The sequence below is a fragment of the Ranitomeya variabilis genome, chromosome 2 (assembly GCF_051348905.1).
Source record: "Ranitomeya variabilis isolate aRanVar5 chromosome 2, aRanVar5.hap1, whole genome shotgun sequence".
Lineage (NCBI taxonomy): Eukaryota > Metazoa > Chordata > Amphibia > Anura > Dendrobatidae > Ranitomeya > Ranitomeya variabilis.
This window is the reverse complement of record NC_135233.1, coordinates 588,150,514-588,171,167: the sequence shown is the minus strand read 5'-3', so window position 1 is coordinate 588,171,167 and position 20,654 is coordinate 588,150,514. Positions and strand designations below refer to the sequence as shown.

The 20,654-nt window shown below is 41.1% G+C and overlaps 1 protein-coding gene across 1 annotated transcript in view; it reads left to right on the top strand.

The window, feature by feature from the left end:
* CDH8 (cadherin 8) overlaps positions 1–20,654 on the top strand; it is a 521,626-nt gene that overhangs the window by 286,509 nt on the left and 214,463 nt on the right. Inside the window, exon 4 of the mRNA XM_077288387.1 lies at positions 13,327–13,446. Within this exon, the coding sequence (XP_077144502.1) occupies positions 13,327–13,446 (120 nt within the window). The remainder of the gene's footprint in view (positions 1–13,326; positions 13,447–20,654) is intronic.

Here is a 20,654-nt window from a genome sequence, read left to right as displayed (position 1 = left end):
ACGCCGGAGGACGCGAAGGTGAGTATGTACTGTTTGTTTTTTTACATTTTACACTGGTAACCAGGGTAAACATCGGGTTACTAAGCGCGGCCCTGCGCTTAGTAACCCGATATTTACCCTGGTTACCATTGTAAAACATCGCTGGTATCGTTGCTTTTGCTGTCAAACACAACGATACACGGCGATCTGACGACCAAATAAAGTTCTGAACTTTAATCAACGACCAGCGATATCACAGCAGGATCCTGATCGCTGCTGCGTGTCAAACACAACGATATCGCTATCCAGGACGCTGCAACATCACAGATCGCTATCGTTATCGTTTAGTGTGACGGTACCTTAAGTAAAAAGTGAAGCCTTTAGACAAAATGATTGTTCTGTGTACTCTGAAGGAAAGGTGACCTCCAGAGGTGGGCTCTTGATAAACAAAGCTGAATCCTGTTTCCTGTGTGGGTGAATCCCACAATTATAAGGACTATAGTGAGTGATGTTTGTGTTTGTGTTACTGCTGCTGTTAGTGACCTTAATATCAAGAAGACTGAATATGTCAATTTCTTTTGTTTGGATTGGTTTATGAAGCCTTTTTTTAATAAAAGAGTTCAAAATTTAAATGAGATACATTCCTGTGACTATCTCGTTAAGCAGCGGAGTGAGCCGATCTAACCACAGTTATAAAATTGGCGCCTGTGACATACTTCAAACAGCATCCATCCTGGTCGTGTGTCATGGTTGGTTACTTATTATTGTGACAAACTTTTTAGAGTTGAGTGAATCTATTTGAGGCACATTATTTTCTATTGAAGTATTAGGACTTTGACATAGTACAGCACAGGCAATCAGTAGGGAAACTCATTGCCTGTATAAAAGCTGAAGCAGGGAATGCAGCAGTCATTTTGGGGTGAATCTGGATATTGAGAGGACATCAAAATTGCCTAAAATTGTATAAATTTGCACATGATAAAAAAGCATGCATCATCCAAAGCTAGATCAAATGACTTTGACTAGATTTCTTCATAATGCCTGGCAGCTATCACACCACAAATTATATCACAATCAATCAGGAGAGCCTATGATACCTTGTGTAAAAGCAAGGGCAGGGAACAGAGAAGCTGTTTTGAGGTGAATACGAGTAGTAAGAGGACATCAAAATTGTCAAAAATCTCCTAAAATTGCACCATTTTACACACTGAAGAAGATAGCATCAGACAGAGAATGATCAAGTAATTTTGGCTGAACTTCCCCATCACATGATTTATCATAGTCAATCAGGATAGACTATGATAGCCTGTATAAAAGCATAGGCAGGGAATGCAGCAGCAGATTTGTGGAGAATCTGGATAGTTGGAGGACGTGACAGCTCTCAGCTTAACAACAGAGATGGAGAGAAAGTCATAAAAGACTCAATAAACATTACATATAGCTTTTAACAGTAAAGAAATAAAGAATAGTTATCATCCTGTTACCCCTTGATATATTTGTTGAGGTCACTTTGCTATTACTAAAGCTGCATTTGTGTTAAAAAAAATGAAAAGAGTTGAATGCAGTCATAGGAGACCTGTGAGTCTTTCAGACCATTTGAAGTCCATGAAATATCATATAGCTGGCAATATTTTTTTTATAATTATATCAATAGAGTAGGGGTACAACCATGGGACCTCCACCAATCCCCTGTATAAAGCTCTGTAGCATCTTGGCTGAATGAAATTGAGATCAAGCATGCATGATTTCACTCCATTCATTCTCCCTGGGACTTACAAATATAGCCATGTGCAGTGAATTCTCCGGATCTCTGGAGGTCATAGCGGTCAGACCACGAGCAAGGAATAAATGATCTACTATCCTTAAGTAGGTATGGACCCTTTAAGAGGTCACTCAACTTGTTTGAACTAGTGCCCATACAAATGTGCCCAAAATTACTTTTTTCTGCGAATTTCATTAACACTTTAAGGGCCAGGGATTTTTTGTTGTTGTTTTTTTCGCTTTTGCTTTTTCTTTACTTTCTTCCAAAATCCCTAAATTTTATTTATTTTTCAATCAACTTAGATGTAGGAAGGTTTGTTCTTTGTGGGTCAAGCTGTAGTTTTGAAACTACTCATTTTGCCTTGCAATATATTGATAAACAGGAAAAATAAATCCAAGCGGAATGAAAATGTAAAAAAAACCTGCAGTTTCATATTTTTTGGTGTTTTGTTTTTACGGTGTTCATTGCATGGTAAAAATTACCAGGAAACTTAATTGTACATGTAATTACGGTGATTACAGTCTTGCATCATTTTTTTTTTTTAAGTGGTGAAAAAAAAGAAAAAAATTTTGTTAAAAACATTTTTTTCTTGGCGCTGACATTTTCTAAAATATTTTTATTTTTCTGCTTTCTCCTTATGCATGGTGACCTGACATTTTTTATTTATTCCAGTTTGGGGTTACAAACAATATTTTGTTTGTTTTTAACTGTTTTTTATATAGGTGAGGTGGGCAAAATAAAAAAATCTGCCATTTTGATATTTTTCTCTCTTGGGAAGTCTGAAAATGTCAATATTTCAGGAAGTTTATTAAATAAAGACAGTGACGTGGAAACATAAGAAAAATCATTATTATGTGTGCTAGACTTCTTCAAGATTCCTTTTTATGTTCTTTCAAACATAGGATATAAGGTCCCCATGTATGAAGTGGGTGGGCTCAACTCCTGAACCGCACCATTCTCTTCAGTTGCTGGCTTTGTTTCCTCATTGGTACCTGCCTGTAACAGCAGCAACTGGAGTTTTTTGGATGCAAATGGTAGCTGGGGGTCTGATAAATCCCCTTCTTGCCATAATTTTAGTTCTGAAGCCAAGCCACAGATGACATTTTTTAATCTACTGCTGTAAAGGAGAGAATGGCTAATGAAATCAATTATTAACCTTCCATAAGCTAGTAATATATGTGGTGTGGCAAGATGGCGTCTACATCCTGGAACTACGCCCTGGAATCTTTGGAATGTGAGGTGGATACACTGAAGACCATACATGGAACAGGCCTAGCATGGACCTATCACAGACTGACATGATGGCTGCTGAGAAGACATTAATAACGTTCAGTTCTGTGCCAGCTCTTGCCGTGAGAGGAGTGCACATCCTACCCTGCTTCCGATGTCTTTCTTTTATGCATGAACTTGGCTCATATTTATCAGATCAGGGGCAGGCAATCACTAAGATCTCACCTTAAGAGATCACCCCAATACTGCTATACTGTGGTATTTTAGTATACAGAATTGGCGATCAGATGATCCCAGGTTCAAGTGCCCTATGGGAGCCAAGCAATAAAGTATAAAAAGGAAAAAAGGAAAAAAAAACAGAACCACAAAAAATAACTTTTTATAAATTAAAAAAAAATATACAAAACTAAGAAACCATGGCTGATTTGAAATTTTTGCACAATTTAGTTTTCCATTATTTATTACATTCTATAGTAAAATTAATGGTATCACTTAAACCGCAACTCGTTCTGCAGAAGAACATATAGTCTTGTTGACTCAACTAATATAAAAGTTATGGCAAGTTGAAGAAGGGGAGATAAAAACAATAGTGCAAAAATGAAAAATCAGCCTCAGCAGGTATAGGTTTAAGTACCGTAGTTTATATCATCTACAAAAAAAATAGTTAAGCATTTAGGTTTTATTTTTCCAGCATGCATACATGTTCCTTTCAAGCGTCTGTGAAATGCATACATAACCCTTGAGAGCATCTGTACAGTCATTTTCCTATATATTCTAGACCTGCGGAGAAAAAAAAAAGAAAATGCCTATAAATCTAAGTAGCCTTGTCTGAAATCACACGTTCAGCATTTTTTGAAGATGTACATTGAAAATCCATGCATTATAAGTACAGTGTTCATACAAATGTTTTTCCTGGCCTCTACTGATGGATAATTAATACATTCACTGGTTTTCTACGACATGATAGCACCGATATAATTATGCAATAGTCCCTGTGGTTGACACTTCTTCTACCAGATAATTGCTCGTGACATTCTGCTGAAAAGCAATAACAGAGGCCAAGGTTGAAGAAAAGAGTTGAATTCAGATTCCGATGGGGACAGTTCCTATTAAAGTACAATATATTAAACAACTGCGTGGGAAAGCTAAAGCTTGACAATTGAAAAAGAAGAAAAAAGAGACATACCCAACCGGGGAACACCCAAACAATCTGTATCAAATATCACTTAATTTTTAGAATATTAATTTATTTATTAAAGCTAAAAAACACACATAAAACAATAAAAACATTTAAAAGCAATGAAAAACAGACCCCATACAGAGGTAGACCCCCCCTGGACCCAAAGCTACAATATTATTGGTGTTACCATATCAAGAATAACAAGGGCAATATATAATAGAAAACAGACCTCGTATTATGAGCAAGTGCAGGCTACATTTACAGACATGCAATAAATATATATAAATCAGTCTCTAGTAATAATGATCATGCTGAACAAAAGAATATGTATACCTTTATCATGCCAATCAGGATATATATATACCAATACAGAGTCCCCTGATGGTTCAAAGGACAAAAAATGGCAGATATAGCCAAATAAATTAATATTGTCAAGCCAAGACCAAACCTAGTGCAATACTGGATAAAAGAATGACCAGACGGACTCCCCTATGTAGCGTATCCATTGCAACTGCACACCCAAAAGTAGAACTTGATGCTCAAAAAAAATCCTATTCACATGGAAAAATACCCATGATGAAAGGAATGGCCTTTTGGGCCTGCCCCCCAAAATATATATATGAACCAGAATGAGGGACCGGAGAGGGTCAAGGACCCAACGCGTGTCACCACAGCGGTGGCTTCATCAGGGGTGAAGGACCGTTCCTTTCATCATGGGTATTTTTCCATGTGAATAGGATTTTTTTGGAACATCGGGTTCTACTTTTGGGTGTGCAGTTGCAATGGATACGCTACATAGGGGAGTCCGTCTGGTCATTGTTTTATCCAGTATTGCACTAGGTTTGGTCTTGGCTTGACAATATTAATTTATTTGGCTATATCTGCCATTTTTTGTCCTTTGAACCATCAGGGGACTCTGTATTGGTATATATATATCCGGATTGGCATGATAAAGGTATACATATTATTTTGTTAAGCATGATCATTATTACTAGAGACTGATTTATATATATATTTATTGCATGTCTGTAAATGTAGCCTGCACTTGCTCATAATATGAGGTCTGTTTTCTATTATATATTGCCCTTGTTATTCTTGATATGGTAACACCAATAATATTGTAGCTTTGGGTCCAGGGTGGGTCTACCTATGTATAGGGTCTGTTTTTCATTGCTTTTAAATGTTTTTATTGTTTTCTGTGTGTTTTGGACTTTAATAAATACATTAATATTCTAAAAATTAAGTGATATTTGATACGGATTGTTTGGGTGCTCCCCAGTTGGGTATGTCTCTTTTTTCTTCTTGTTCAATTTTCTACATTTTTTGTCATACCCTGGGTTGATCCCCTCTAATATTTAAGATATTGTGCTTGGTGCCCTCCACCTTCTGTTGTTGGAAAGCTAAAGCTTCTTACAGTTTTCTAAAAAAAAATTGCAGATCCTATCGATTTTGCTCATTATATACTTTGTCCCCATTTTAAAAACAACCAAACTACAAATATTCTGTTGAAGGGATTTTGTGTGTGGAAAGACAAGGTTTCATTATGTAATATTTTTCTAAATTGATTTTCTTATAAATTAAGTCCAAACAATAGAGTTAAGCAACATTTAACCCCTTCAAGTTGCGGCCCTTTTTCGTTTTTGCGTTTTCGTTTTTCACTTCCCTCCTTCCCAGAGCCATAACTGTTTTATTTTTCCATCAATATGGTCATGTGAGGGCTTATTTTTTGCGGGACGAGTTGTACTTTTGAACGACACCATTGGTTTTACCATGACTTTTACTAGAAAACAGGAAAAAAATTCCAAGTGTGGTGAAATTGCAAAAAAAGTGCAATCCCACACTTGTTTTTTGTTTGGCTTTTTTGCTAGGTTCACTAAATGCTAAAACTAACCTGCCATTGTTATTCTCTAGGTCATTACGAGTTCATAGACACCTAACATGACTAGGTTATTTTTTATCCAAGTGGAGAAAAAAAATTCAAAACTTTGCTTAAAAAAAAAAAAAAAAAAAAAGTGCCATTTTCCGATACCCGAAGCGTCTCCATTTTTCGTGATCTGGGGTCGGGTGAGGGCTTATTTTTTGCAAGCCGAGCTGGCATTTTTAATAATATCACTTTTGTGCAGATACGTTCTTTTGATCGCCCGTTATTGCATTTTAATGCAATGTCGCGGCGACCAAAAAAACGTAATTCTGGCGTTTCAATTTTTTTTTTCGCTACGCTGTTTAGCGATCAGGTTAATGCTATTTTTTATTGATAGATCGGGTGATTCTGAACGCGGTGATACCAAATACGTGTAGGTTTGATTTTTTTATTGTTTTATTTAGGATGGAGCGAAAGGGGGGTGATTTAAACTTTTATATTTTTATATTTTTTTCATATTTTTAAAAACATTTTTTTTTACTTGTGCCATGCTTCAATAGCCTCCATGGGAGGCTAGAAGATGGCACCACTCGATTGGCTCTGCTACATAGCAGCGATCATGAGATCGCTGCTATGTAGCTGAATTGCAGGTGTGCTGTGAGCGCCGACCACAGGGGGCGCTCACAGCAGGCCGGCATTAGTAACCATAGAGGTCTCAAGGACCTCTATGGTTACCATCCTGATGCATCGCCGACCCCCGATCATGTGACAGGGGTCGGCGATGATGTCAGTTCTGGCCGCCCGGCCGGAAGCGCCGGTTAAATGCCGCTGTCTGCATTTGACAGCGGCATTTAACAGGTTAATAGCGGCGGGTGAATAGCGATTTCACCCGCCCCTATTGCGCGCACATGTCAGCTGTACAAAACAGCTGACATGTCGCGACTTTGATGTGGGCTCACCGCCGGAGCCCACATCAAAGGGGGAGACACGACATGCGCAGTACATGTACGGCGCATGTCGTGAAAGGGTTAAATTAACACATTTTCTCTCTGGAAAATTGATTTGAGGAGATTTTGTTCTCTGTTTATTTAATGTCCTTTATTATGCCCTGAACGTTGGTGTGAGAGGAGACTTCTACCGATTCTATGGACAGTGAGGATCACTAACAGACCAACAGAGACGTCTTGGACTAAGTCAAGCCAAAACTTTCCCTGGAAGCTAAGATGCTCAAACCAAAATTAGCTTATTTTGGCCATATTATGCAGTCAGTCATTGAAGAAAAATGTCATACTTGGATTGGTAAGTGTTAGAAGAAGAAGGTGACGTCCAAGAATATGCAGGATTGACATAATCAAGAGTGATATGGAAATAACCATTGGTGAACTGAAAGAAGCAACACAGGATAGAACTGCCTGGTGAGCAATGATCCTAACAATGACCTAGAGTCATAATTAACTGAGTAGATCAAAGAGATTATCTCTCAAGACCTCACAGTATAATAAACATAGGATGGAAAATAAAAAAACTCTTCTACTCACCTCACCGCTCACCTCTCTGGCCCCTCAACTCCTGACTGTAACCTCTCTGATACTCGCCGCATCTTCACATCGCTGCCTGGGCTTCTCATGCTGATCCAGGACTTTCGGCTTTAATGGGGCACAGGTGGGTTCTGTATATGCATTTAACTACCTAAAGTGTTTAGGGGGCTTTAGAAAAGTGGGCACAGTGTATCATACCACTGCTGCCTCCTCCTCACTCGCTCCCGGCCTCTGCTTCTCGTGCGTGCGCACATACCAGGTTCAGTGCTGCATGTGTGCACTTCTGATCTTCTGTCGGCACTCCTCTTTGTCTCCTCTATGGTTCTGGAGGACTAGTACCCGGGAGTCAGTCCTCCTTATTGTCCTCTCTATGGTTCTGGAGGTCTGTTACCCAGAAGTGCTACCCTGCCTTTAGGTATTTAAACTGCTTCCTGCTGTTTCTCTGTGCCTGGTTATCATTTGTTCCTTCAGGTGTTCCTGGCCGCTCTTAGTCTCTGTGTAGTTCGTTTTCCCTCTGACTTTGGGTTTATCCTGTCTTTCCTGTATCCTGCTAGCCTCTGCGTTCCCTCAGTTCCTCCGCCAGTCCCTGCACTGCTGCAGTTTACCCATCAGTCCTATGTCTCTGCAGTACTCACCTATCCTGTGGTCCTACTATCTCCACCTCTTCTTTGTCTTCTCCCATCCTGGTCCTCCAGCTTCCATGGCGATAGTCCCTCACGGGCCTGCCCCTAACTCTCCCTGTATAGGGGGTGGTTTATCTGGTCAGCTCGTCCGTGAGGGGTTCGTCGTCGCGGTCTAGAGGGTCCACTTCCCGTTTTCCCTCTTTGAATCATCACTCACAATAGGACTGCACTCGGATGACATCTGAGTGCAGCCTGATTCTTAGAGCATAAGACAGTGGAGTTCGAAGTTGAGCAATTGAACTGAATAATAAGACTGTCCTCCAAGGTTCTTTCTACATCTCATTTGCAGAAAAACTGCACAAGCCACTCAACGAATCTCCAATTGTGGTCTCGACGGTTCTGTTTCTTAACAGATAATAGCACAAATTCATAAAAGGATATCAAATTTATATAAAACACATAAAAAATGAAATGTAAATCAAAATGCTTCTATTCAGAATAAGGACCATTCATATGTATATAAAAAAAAGTGTATTTTGTAACAGGAAGAATTGATTAAAGATGTTGTCTGAAACGCGTTTGCTCCCTTTTCGCTGTAACTTATTTTAATGTTTTCTATAATAATTTATATTTTAATGGATGATCTTGGAAGCTGGATGTTTTTCTCTTGTACGAATAAAATGTATATTATTGTATTCCACTCTTTAAGAGATAAGATGTTCAAGTTCATCCAAACAAATATAGATTCAGCCTCAATAAACCACTTACTAGAATAATGAGACCAATCTTGAATATTTGAATGGTCTCTTATCTAAAATGCATTTTATACAAAATTGTAAAAAGAGCATTATTATAAATCCAACCACCTTTATATCAATTGCTGCCAATAAATCTCCAATAATGATTAGGCTCAAGCCATGAATATATTTAGCAAACTTTGTCCCAACACTTAGATAAACCGCATAAAACCTATTTAAATAAAGTTTTGAAAGTTGTCCATCTGGCCGTCTATGTCCGTCAGCAGCACAACAAGTTGACACTTTACCCGGATTATTTCCACCTTAACATCACACACAGTACATTACTCAGAGCTGTCACCCCAATTATCCTTGTTTCCATCAGCGTCACAATTTTCCAACAGCCTAACTGACTGTGGGGAAACACAGATGGACGAGTCTGCAGAGCTGTTCACACATTCTATTCCATGGCATCAGAGGTCTGCTTCAAAGAGGAGGGTGACTCTCAGGGTGAGCAGTGGGAGAACAGAAAGGATGACGATGAGACACACAGCTTAGTAACTCAGTAGAGGAGGAGAAGATGAGGAACATCCTTTGTGTGGTGGCTTCCCACACAGACACGGAGTGAGGCAACCACAACAAGCACTGCATCCTCAGCCACAACTCTGGCTGTGGCCAGCAGCATTCACCAGTCTGCAGTTTGCAGGGGTGACAAGGGTTACCTAGCCTGGGCCTTTTCTGAGACCGAAAAGGATGACCCAACTGATGTTATCTGCCAACTTTGCAAAAAAATGACTCAGCAGAGGCAAAACATTGCAATAATTTGATGACTAAATGCATGAACCGGCACATGCGCGATCAACATGCCTTAGTCTGGGAATCTCACTGCACTAAAATGCGGGCCTCGCCAACCACCGGCCTTCTTATCAACCATATCTGCTGCTTTTTCCTCCTCTGTCACGATTGCAAGTGTTCACACACAGGTCTATGGATGTAGAACCTCAATTTCTTTACCTCCTACAGTTAGGATGAGTGAGAGCACGTCAGCTGTTACAGAAGTGGAAATCCCTGCTGTTTTTGTTTAACTGAGCACACCACATCTTTCTCAAATCATCATACCAAATCCACCTGCACCTCACTCACAGTCCAGCAGTTTGTTGTGTTCACCCTACTCCACCCTCTTTCAGCAAAGCAGCCAGCCCTCGGTCTCACAGTTATAGTCACATTAATGAATATTTTCTCCTACACATGACAAAGCTAAGATGTTGAACGCCACCATCTCCAATCTATTGGCCACGGAAATGCTGACTTTCCTCCTGGTTGATGCAGATGGTTTCTGAAAGCTGATAGTCATTGCAGTCCCTCAGTACCAGGTTCCCAGTTGCCATTACTTCTCTAAGAAAACTGGGTGTGTCTGTGCAAAGATCCAGTTTCAGCTGTTGCATGAGGCATCAGGGCTCAAAGCAAAGCAGACTTACACTGCTTCCTCACCTACCTCAAATTCAATGAAATTTCATATTCATTGAAATTTCAATTCAAAACTCTAAATGCTGCCCCAGACCCTGATACCACTTCCATGGCCCATGCTGACTGCTGCTGTGCCATGATCAAATTTCTACTCCGGGTAAATTGATAATTCAACTACTTGTGTTACTATCCTTACATTTTTCTACCGATAGTAGTCTACAAAACTGATGTTTGTGTTCCTTGAGTGTGACTGAGAAGAAAAGCGATTTGAGCTGTTGCATGAGGTATCAGGGCTCCCAGCACAGCAGTTTGGGACACTGGGATGTTCGCCGAACTGATCCGAACCTTGAAAGATTCGTTCATCTTTAGCTGTATTTTCTACTATTTAGTAGAAAGTTTAAGCCAATATATTATTGGTTTATTCATGCTTTTATATTATTTCTAGAGATGAGTTGATCGTTTGAAGTTTGAAAGTTTCGACACATTTTCCCCAAAAAATTTGACTTGCATCAAATCAATTTGCTGTGAATTGCATACCATAATTTATTTACTTGCTCTAAAAATACATAAATAACACTTTTAGTTTTTGTAGCTCACTCCATGATGTGAATGATGGTGCTGAGAATGTTTTGGTTTTTTTTACTGATTGTCGTGAATCACATCTCAAAGTGATGGAATTTACTGTACATGGAACTGCAAATTTCAGGAAATTGGATTCAAAGTCGATCCTCCAAGAATGGATTAGCCCATTTTTAATTACAATGCAAGTCCCAGCCTGATTGTAAGACAGCCTGTTAGGGATCTAGTTGATGTCTTTTATGGTAATACCCTTTTAATTATGTTGAATGACATTAAGAAAAGCAAATTCCTTTTTGAATCTTATGTAGCAACTTTACGTAAAACATAGATTTTACTGGTGTTGGTTGAAAAAAACAAAGTGATGGATTCTGTAAAATCAGATGTTTCTTAGAAATCACTTTTAATTTAGGCTTTCACATTGACTCCTGGGTATAGGATGAAGCTCTTCAAAATATTTCATCTCCATCTGACATCTGTTGATCTAATCAATGTCAATAATCATTACGAAAGCATGCACCTTTAACTAATCAATAAAGCCTTAATAAAACAACGTCTTTATGTCTAATGGGAAGGTTTATTCATGATCAATATTTCTAATAAAATACTACTTACATCTTGCAAGAAATTGATAGATCTTTACCGATAGTGATTGCTAAGATATTTCTTCCAAGGGCCAATATTGCTAAATTAATATGTATTCTTAAAATAAATCAATACACTTTAAAAGTCATAACGTTATACCTGCACTGTTAAACTCCCAATGTAATACACTACAAAAAGTTTATTATTATCAGTATTATTATTTCCATTGAATTTTTTTTAATGTTATGCTTAAAGATAGAAAAGATTGTAGAAGTAATGAAATACTGGTCCTGGTGGCCAATGTCACTTCTGCTCTACTACTGAGTTTCGATTCTGCTACTTAAGTCATGTGCATACAATTACCTTTGGTTATCTCAAAGAGATAAAACAGACTTTTTCTTTAGCCAGTACTCTGTCTTTCTTGGTTTCTGAAGGGTCACTTCTGCTTCACAAGATGAGCAAAAAAATTCAAGAGGATTTGAATTCTACTCTAATTTAACAAAAAAATGCATCCGCATGGATTCAACAAGATGTTGGTCATTGGTCATCCTTTTTTCCAAGGCTGTAAAAGGCTATGAAAATGTAAAAAAAAAAAAAAAGAAATACATTTCATATTCACCTTACTGGTCACTGCATCTGCAAATCTCCACAGTTCGCGTTGAATTCCCTTGGTGTCTCAATCTGGATCAGAGCTATCATTACACCTGGAAGGGTTCTTCACATGTGCACACAAGGTCTTGGTGTATGCCATGACCTTTGATGAGAGCTTGCGAAGAACCCTCTCTGGCCTCATTGGACCTGGAAGATTGGGCCCAGTGTTAGAGACCCAGAGAATTCAAAGTGAGCCATGGCAAAATGAAGATGTGAGGGGGACCGTACAGTTGATAGTGAGAAGTGGAGAGATCGAAGAGGTGAGAGGAGTATAAGTATTGTTTTTATTTTTTACATGTTATTTTTATTTTGCATTGGGGTCTGGAGAGAGTCTAGCATCTGCACAAATCGAATTACCCTGGAACATCCACATAAATAGGCGAGCATGAATTTTGCTTGATCCATTCATCTGTAGCAGTAAGGTCTCCTTGGTTCACTTACAATCCAAAGATGTTGTTGTCTAACTTATTTGGTTTTAACCAAGCCAGTTGACTATATCACTTTTTTTGCTGCCAATCTTGAGCTTGGATCAATCTCATCAGTTGCCTTGATCTGCCCCCTTCTGATTTAGATTTAGTTCACTTCCTTGGTAGCATAAATTTACGTTTTTGATTTTTCCATCCTAGTGGCTACTAATGTAGATAATTCCAGTGGTGATGACCTTTATAGAGGTAAAAATATTTTTATCTCACTCTCTTATACGGCATTGCACAATCATATTACACAGCATTTTACGAACAATATCATCACTGTCCCCGATGGTGCTCACGATCTAGAATCCCTATCAGTATGTCTTTGGACGTTGGGAGGCAACTGGAGAACCTGGAGGAAACCCACACAAACATGGAGGAAAACATAGAAAGGTTAAGGAGGGATAACTTACAATTTCTTAGATTTAGTTATATGCCTATGTCAAATGTCTCTGTAATTTTGTAGGTTTACTTCAACTCCAGCATCCTTAAGACAGTAGATAGAAAACAGAAAGATAGATACCAAGATCAATTATTATTTTTAGATTAAGGATGCAAATATTTAACATTTGTTTTTCTGTTAAGTTCTAAAAGTATTGCTACATAACTTCAAATAGAACATTAAGCACATATTAATTATAATTTATGTTTTTTGTATTTTTCACAGGTACTTCAGTCACCAAGGTAATAGCAACAGATGCTGATGATCCAGTGTATGGAAACAGTGCAAAACTGGTTTACAGTATATTGGAAGGACAGCCGTATTTTTCTATTGAACCTCATACAGGTATGTCTGAAATCCAAAATAGAAAGAGCACATTGACCAAAAGCAAAATATAGAGAAGTTTATGACGTGTTAGCCTATTATGTAAACTACAAAAACATAATAACACTGTCACTCTGCTGCAATGCAGGTAGGTGCAAGCTCCACTAATGGCTAAGGAGTGTAAGGAGGGCTGCACCTAGACAAAGCAGGCCTGTCATGCAACAGCAAGGCTACCACTAGGTGGCAGCAGGAAAGTCAAATAAGCCAGGTAGATATAGCAAGTAGCACAGTACTAACGATATAGACAAAACACAGAGTCACGGACAAGCCAATAGGTCAGTAACAGTCAGGAGCGGACTAGCCAAAGACAGAAGGCAGAAGCAGGCCAGGATACAAGCCAAGTCAAAACCAAGGAGTCAAGATGGGGATTGGAGAAAAACAGAGACACGGGTTCAGGCAGCTAACGTAGCAGGACAAGTCAGGATATACCGGAGTCAGCTACACACGCCATAGGCAGAACTATAACTGACACTGCCTGCAGGATGCAACAGAGATAAATAGCAAAACCTGAAACCAGACTGAGGCTGAGAAAAGTTAACCCCTGACATGATCAGACCTAGAAAAGGGGAAGACAGGACTCAAAACCCATTTTTATCATGACAAACACAATGTAAACTGTGAAATGTAGAAAAGTCGTAAAAGGTGATAAAAGCTCCAATATCATTCGCCATTCATTTCAGATCTAAATGATACAGTACAATTTGAAGCAAGCACTTGAGGACTGTTATATATACAGTGGATTGAAAAAGTTTGGGCATGTCTGGTCAAAATTACTGTTATTGTGAACAGTTAAGCAAGTTAAAGATGAAATGATCTCTAAAAGCCCTAAAGTTAAAGTTGACACATTTACTTTGTATAATAGGCAAAAATAATATAGACTGTATTGTCATTAGTGTTGAGCATTCCGATGCTGCAAGTATCGGGTATCGGCCGATACTTGCTGTATCGGAATTCCGATACCGGGATTCCGATACTCTTGTGGTATCGGGTATCGGGTATCGCAACAACATTAATGTTAAAATGTGTAAAAGAGAGAATTAAAATAAAAAATATCGCTATACTCACCTCTCCGACGCAGCCGGGACTTCAGCGAGGGAACCGGCAGTGTTGTTTGTTTAAAATTCGCGCTATTACTTGGTTACGTGAATTCCCGGCTTGTGATTGGTCAGGTCGGCCACGTTGCCGGGACGCGGACCAATCACAGCAAGCCGTGACGAAATTACGTCACGGCTTGCTGTGATTGGTCCGCGTCCCGGCAATATGGCCGCCCTGACCAATCACAAGCCGTGACGTCACGGGAGGCTGGACACGCGCCCATTTTAAAATGAGCGCGTCCAGCCTCCCGGCTTGTGATTGGTTGACCGCGGCGCAACCAATCACAAGCCGTGACGTCACGGGAGGCTGGACACGCGCCCATTTGAAAATGAGCGCGTCCAGCCTCCCGGCTTGTGATTGGTTGACCGCGGCGCAACCAATCACAAGCCGTGACGTCACGGGAGGCTGGACACGCGCCCATTTTAAAATGAGCGCGTGTCCAGCCTCCCGTGACGTCACGGCTTGTGATTGGTCAGGGCGGCCATATTGCCGGGACGCGGACCAATCACAGCAAGCCGTGACGTAATTTCGTCACGGCTTGCTGTGATTGGTCCGCGTCCCGGCAACATGGCCGACCTGACCAATCACAAGCCGGGAATTCACGTAACCAAGTAATAGCGAGAATTTTAAACAAACAACGCTGCCGGTTCCCTCGCTGAAGTCCCGGCTGCGTCGGACAGGTGAGTATAGCGATATTTTTTATTTTAATTCTTTCTTTTACACATTTATATGGTTCCCAGGGCCTGAAGGAGAGTTTCCTCTCCTTCAGACCCTGAGAACCATCAGGAATACCGTCCGATACATGAGTCCCATTGACTTGTATTGGTATCGGGTATCGGTATCGGATTGGATCCGATACTTTGCCGGTATCGGCCGATACTTTCCGATACCGATACTTTCAAGTATCGGACGGTATCGCTCAACACTAATTGTCATTTTTTACATTTTAGCAATTACAAAAAGGAAAATGAACAGATGCAAAAGTTTGTTCACCCCAGATATTTGTGTGCTCAGATAACTTTGACCAAGGTTTCAGACCTTAATTAGCATGTTAGGGTTATGGCTTGTTCACTTTCATTGTTAGAAAAGGTGATGCAAATTTCCCAGCTTTATGAAAACCAAGCCTCCTCTAACCTTGTGTAAGAAAACGGCAGCCATCGATTCTTCTAAGCAGCTACCTAGCACTCTGAAAATGGTGGAGGTCCACAAAGCAGGAGAAGGCTATAAGAAGATAGCAAAGCATTTTCAAGTTGCCCTTTCCACAGTTTGAAATGTAATTAAGAAATGGCAGTTAACAGGTTCAGTTTAAGATAAGGCCTGGAAGACCAAGCAAAATTTCACCGAGAGCTGCTCGTCGGATTGCTAGAGAGGCAAATCAGGACACCCGTTTGACTGAAAACGACCTTCAGATAGATTTAGCTGACTCTTTAGTTGTGGTACATTGTTATACTGTTCAGAGACACCGGCACAAATATGGCCTTCATGGAAGAGTCATCAGAAGAAAACCTCTCCTGAATCCTCACGATAAAATTCAGCAACAAGTATGTAAGTGAAGTGTGCAAAAAAATCTAAACAAGCCTGATGCATTTTAGAAGCAAGTCCTATGGACCAATAAGGTTAAAATAGAACTATTTAGAAACAATGATCAAAGGTGTGTATGCAGAAAAAGGGCACAGAATTTCAAGAAAATGACACCTTGCCAACGATTAAGCATGGGGGTGGATTAATCATGCTTTGGGGTTGTGTTGCAGCCTTTGGCACGGGAACATTTCATGTGTAGAGGGAAGAATGGATTCAATGAAGTTTCAACTAATTCTTAATGCAAACATAAGACCATATGTTAAAAAGCTGAAGTTGAAAAGAGGATGGCTTCCAGATATGGACAATGATCCTAAACACACTTTAAATTCACAATAGACTACGTCAAAATATTATTATTATTATTATTATTATTATTGTTATTATTATTATTATTATTATTTATTGTTATAGCGCCATTTATTCCATGGCGCTTTACATGTGAGGAGGGGTATACATAATAAAAACAAGTACAATAATCTTAAACAATACAAGTCATAACTGGTACAGGAGGAAAGAGGACCCTGCTCGCGAAGGCTCACAATCTACAAGGGATGGGTGAGAATACAGTAGGTGAGGATAGAGCTGGTCATGCAGCGGTTTGGTCAATCGGTGGTTATTGCAGGTTGTAGGCTTGTCGGAAGAGGTGGGTCTTCAGGCTCTTTTTGAAGGTTTCAATGGTAGGCGAGAGTCTGATGTGTGGTGGTAGAGGGTTCCAGAGTAGAGGTGATACGCGAGAGAAATCTTGTATACGATTGTGGGAAGAGGAGATAAGAGGGGAGTAGAGAAGGAGATCTTGTGAGGATCGGAGAGTGTGTGTAGGTAAGTACCGGGAGACGAGGTCACAGATGTATGGAGGAGACAGGTTGTGGATGGCTTTGTACATCATGGTTAGGGTTTTGTAGTGGAGTCTCTGGGCAATGGGGAGCCAGTGAAGGGATTGACAGAGGGGAGAGGCCGGGGAATAGCGGGGGGACAGGTGGATTAGTCAGGCAGCAGAGTTTAGAATAGATTGGAGGGGTGCGAGAGTGTTAGAGGGGAGGCCACAGAGCAGGAGGTTGCAGTAGTCAAGGCAAGAGATGATGAGGGCATGGACTAGGGTTTTTGCAGATTCTTGGTTGAGGAATGTACGGATTTGTGAAATATTTTTTAGTTGAAGTCGGCAGGAAGGAGAGATCAGCATCAAGGATTACCCTGAGGCAGCGAGCTTGTTGGACTGGGGAGAGTGGGCAGCCATGTACTGTAATGGATACGTTCGTTGGGGGGGTCGCGTGAGATGGGGGAAAGATGATGAATTCTGTTTTGTCCATGTTAAGTTTCAGAAATCTAACGGAGAAGAAGGATGAAATAGTGGACAGACATTGAGGGATTCTGGTTAGTAGGGAGGTGATATCTGGTCCAGAGATGTAGATCTGTGTGTCATCAGCATAGAGGTGATACTGAAAGCCATTAGATTCTATGAGCTGTTTCAGGCCAAAGGTGTAAATGGAGAAGAGCAGGGGCCCAAGGACTGAACCTTGTGGGACTCCGACAGATAGGGGGCGAGGTGAGGAGGTGGTGTATGAGTGGGAGATGCTGAAGGTCCGGTCTGTTAGGTATGATGAGATCCAGGATAGAGCCAAGTCTGCGATGCCAAGGGATGAGAGGGTCTGTAATAATAGGGAATGGTCCACTGTGTCAAAGGCAGCCGACAGGTCAAGGAGGAGGAGGACAGAGTAGTGTCGCTTGCTCTTGGCAGTTAAGAGGTCATTGGTGACCTTAGTTAGGGCAGTTTCAGTGGAATGATGTGACCGGAAGCCAGATTGTAAGTGGTCAAAGAGGGAGCAAGAAGAGAGATGGGAGGACAGTTCAAGGTAGACGTGTTGTTCCAGTAGTTTGGAGGCATAAGGGAGAAATGATATAGGGTGATAGCTAGATACAGAGGATGGGTCAAGAGAGAGCTTTTTGAGGACAGGTGTGATGGAGGCATGTGTAAAGCTTGAGGGGAAAACACCAGTTGCTAGTGATAGGTTGAAGAGATGGGTTAGGGTTGGGATGAAGACTTTGGTGAGGTTTGGGATGAAGTGGGATGGGAGCGGGTCAAGTGCACAGGTGGTGAGATGCAATCTTGAGAGTAGAGTGGATAGTTGATCTTCTGTAATGGTGGAGAAGTTGGATTTGAAGGTGGAGGGCTGGGAAGTCGGGAGGAAGGGCTCTGGGGGTTGTTGACCAAAACTGTCTCTGATGTTCTCAATCTTCTGCTTGAAAAATGAGGCAAAGTCTTCAGCTGAGATAAGTGGGGAGGGAGGAGGTGCTGGGGGACGGAGGAGAGAATTGAAGGTGTTGAATAACTGTTTAGGGTTGTGAGAGAGGGAAGATATGAGAGATGAAAAGTAGGTTTGTTTAGCTGTGGCGAGTGTGGTCTTGAAAGTAGTGAGGGACTGTTTGAATATGATGAAGTGCTCGTTGGAGTGGGATCTTTTCCATCTGCGCTCAGCAGCCCTGGAAGCTCGCCTCAGTTCTTTGGTCAGGCTGGTGTGCCAGGGCTGTCTGTTGATTTTGCGAGCTTTGGTATGTGTAAGTGGGGCAGCAGATTCCAAAGCTACAGCTATTGTGGTGTTATATAGAGTGGCAGCGTCATCCGCATTGTGTAAGGAACTTATGTCTGTGAGAGGGAGGAGGGATTCAGAGAATGAATGTAGGTCAAGATGTTTAAGATTTCTGCGAGGGTGTGAAAGTTTGTGGGGTGGGGATTGTAGACTTGGAGTGGAGAGGGAGGAGAATGTGAGAAGGTTGTGGTCAGAGAGAGGAAGAGATGAGTTAGAGAGGTTAGATAAGGAGCAGAGGCGGGTGAAGATGAGGTCCAGTGTGTGACCATCTTTGTGAGTGGCTGCAGAAGACCATTGAGTGAGGCCAAAGGAGGAAGTGAGAGATAGAAGTTTAGTGGCAGCTGAGAGGGAGGTGTCAATGGGGATGTTGAAGTCGCCCATGATGATAGTGGGGATATCCGCGGAAAGGAAATGAAGTAGCCAGGTGTTGAAGTGGTCAAAGAAGGTGGTGGCTGACCCTGGGGAGCAGGAAATGACAGCCAGTTGGAGGTTGGAGGGGGAGTAGATGCGCATAGAGTGCATCTCAAAGGAAGGGAGGGTAACAGAGGGTGGCAGTGGGATTGGGGTGAAGGAGCAGTTATCTGACAGGAGAAAACCAACTCATCCAAAATGTTTGCTGCTGGGGCGGGGTGTGTGAGAAAGGTGGAAGCCACCATAAGAGATTGCAGCAGGGGAGGCTGTGTCAGAAGGGGTGAGCCAGGTTTCAGTGATGGCGAGGAAGAAAAGTTTGGTAGTAACAAAAAGATCATGGATGTAGGAAAGCTTGTTGCAGACAGAGCGAGCATTCCACAGAGCTCCTGTTAGTGGGACTGGGGAAGCGGGGGCTGGGTGAATGGGTATAAGGTTAGAGAGGTTACGGAAGTTTGTGATAGAGCATGGATGGGAGGTAGAAATGACTGTGGGAATGAGGTGAGGAGGACCAGGATTTGGAGAGATATCACCAGCAGTGAGAAGGAGCAGAGAAAGTGTTAGCAGGTGGGAGCAGGAGAGGGTGTGAGGGGGCTGTCTTTGTTTGGAGGCAGAGGATTGTAGGTTAAGGAACAGTTCTGAGGAGGTGAGATGGATGGGGAGGACTGAAGCAGAGATAAACAGTTCCTTACTTGGTGTGGGGATTAGGGGAGGTAGCATGAAGTGAAGGATTATAGGGGTGAGAGTGAAAATAAACAGAGACATTGTTTATAGTGACTGGCCAGTTACCTTCAGTTCCCTTCAGGTTCAATTCAGGTCTTAATTCTACTGTAAACTGCACACTTTTATGACACACTTCTAGGAATCACACTGCAGACAATATAAAAATATATATACACATTGTAAAAAAGCAGGAATTAGGGTCGTGAATGATTTTGACTGGATTTTGGTTCCAAGATTTAGAGATTTATGAGAGACCAGAAGATCCTGAGTGCTCCAATACTCCAGTCTGGCTCTTTCCGGCCTAATAAAATGTACTTGGTCTATCTCAGGTAGGAGTATTATGCTGAAACTGGAGAAAAGTTGGGCTGATAATTATTCTGTTTATAGCCTGAGAAGTTCCTGGTCAGTGCCATGGATAGAAGTGCTCAAATTTCCTTACCCACCAGGATCCCAGGCTTGGCTTATGACTAGCCAGGCTGGCAATATGTCACATGTGCTGCAGGCCAGTAAATTAAATTCCATGTTAGGGAACCTGGAAGCTCAAGAAAATTTGTGTAGCTCTTGTCCATGCCTCCAGAGCATTGACAAGGATTATGGGCCTTGGTTTGCTGAAAGCTTTCTGATTATCCCTAATGTATGCGTAGATACAGTAATTTAAATATATATATATCTATTATATAATTGTCTAAGGGTCACTTCCGTCTGTCCTTCTGTCTGTCTGTCTGTCACGGATATTCATTGGTCGTGGCCTCTGTCTGTCATGGAAATCCAAGTCGC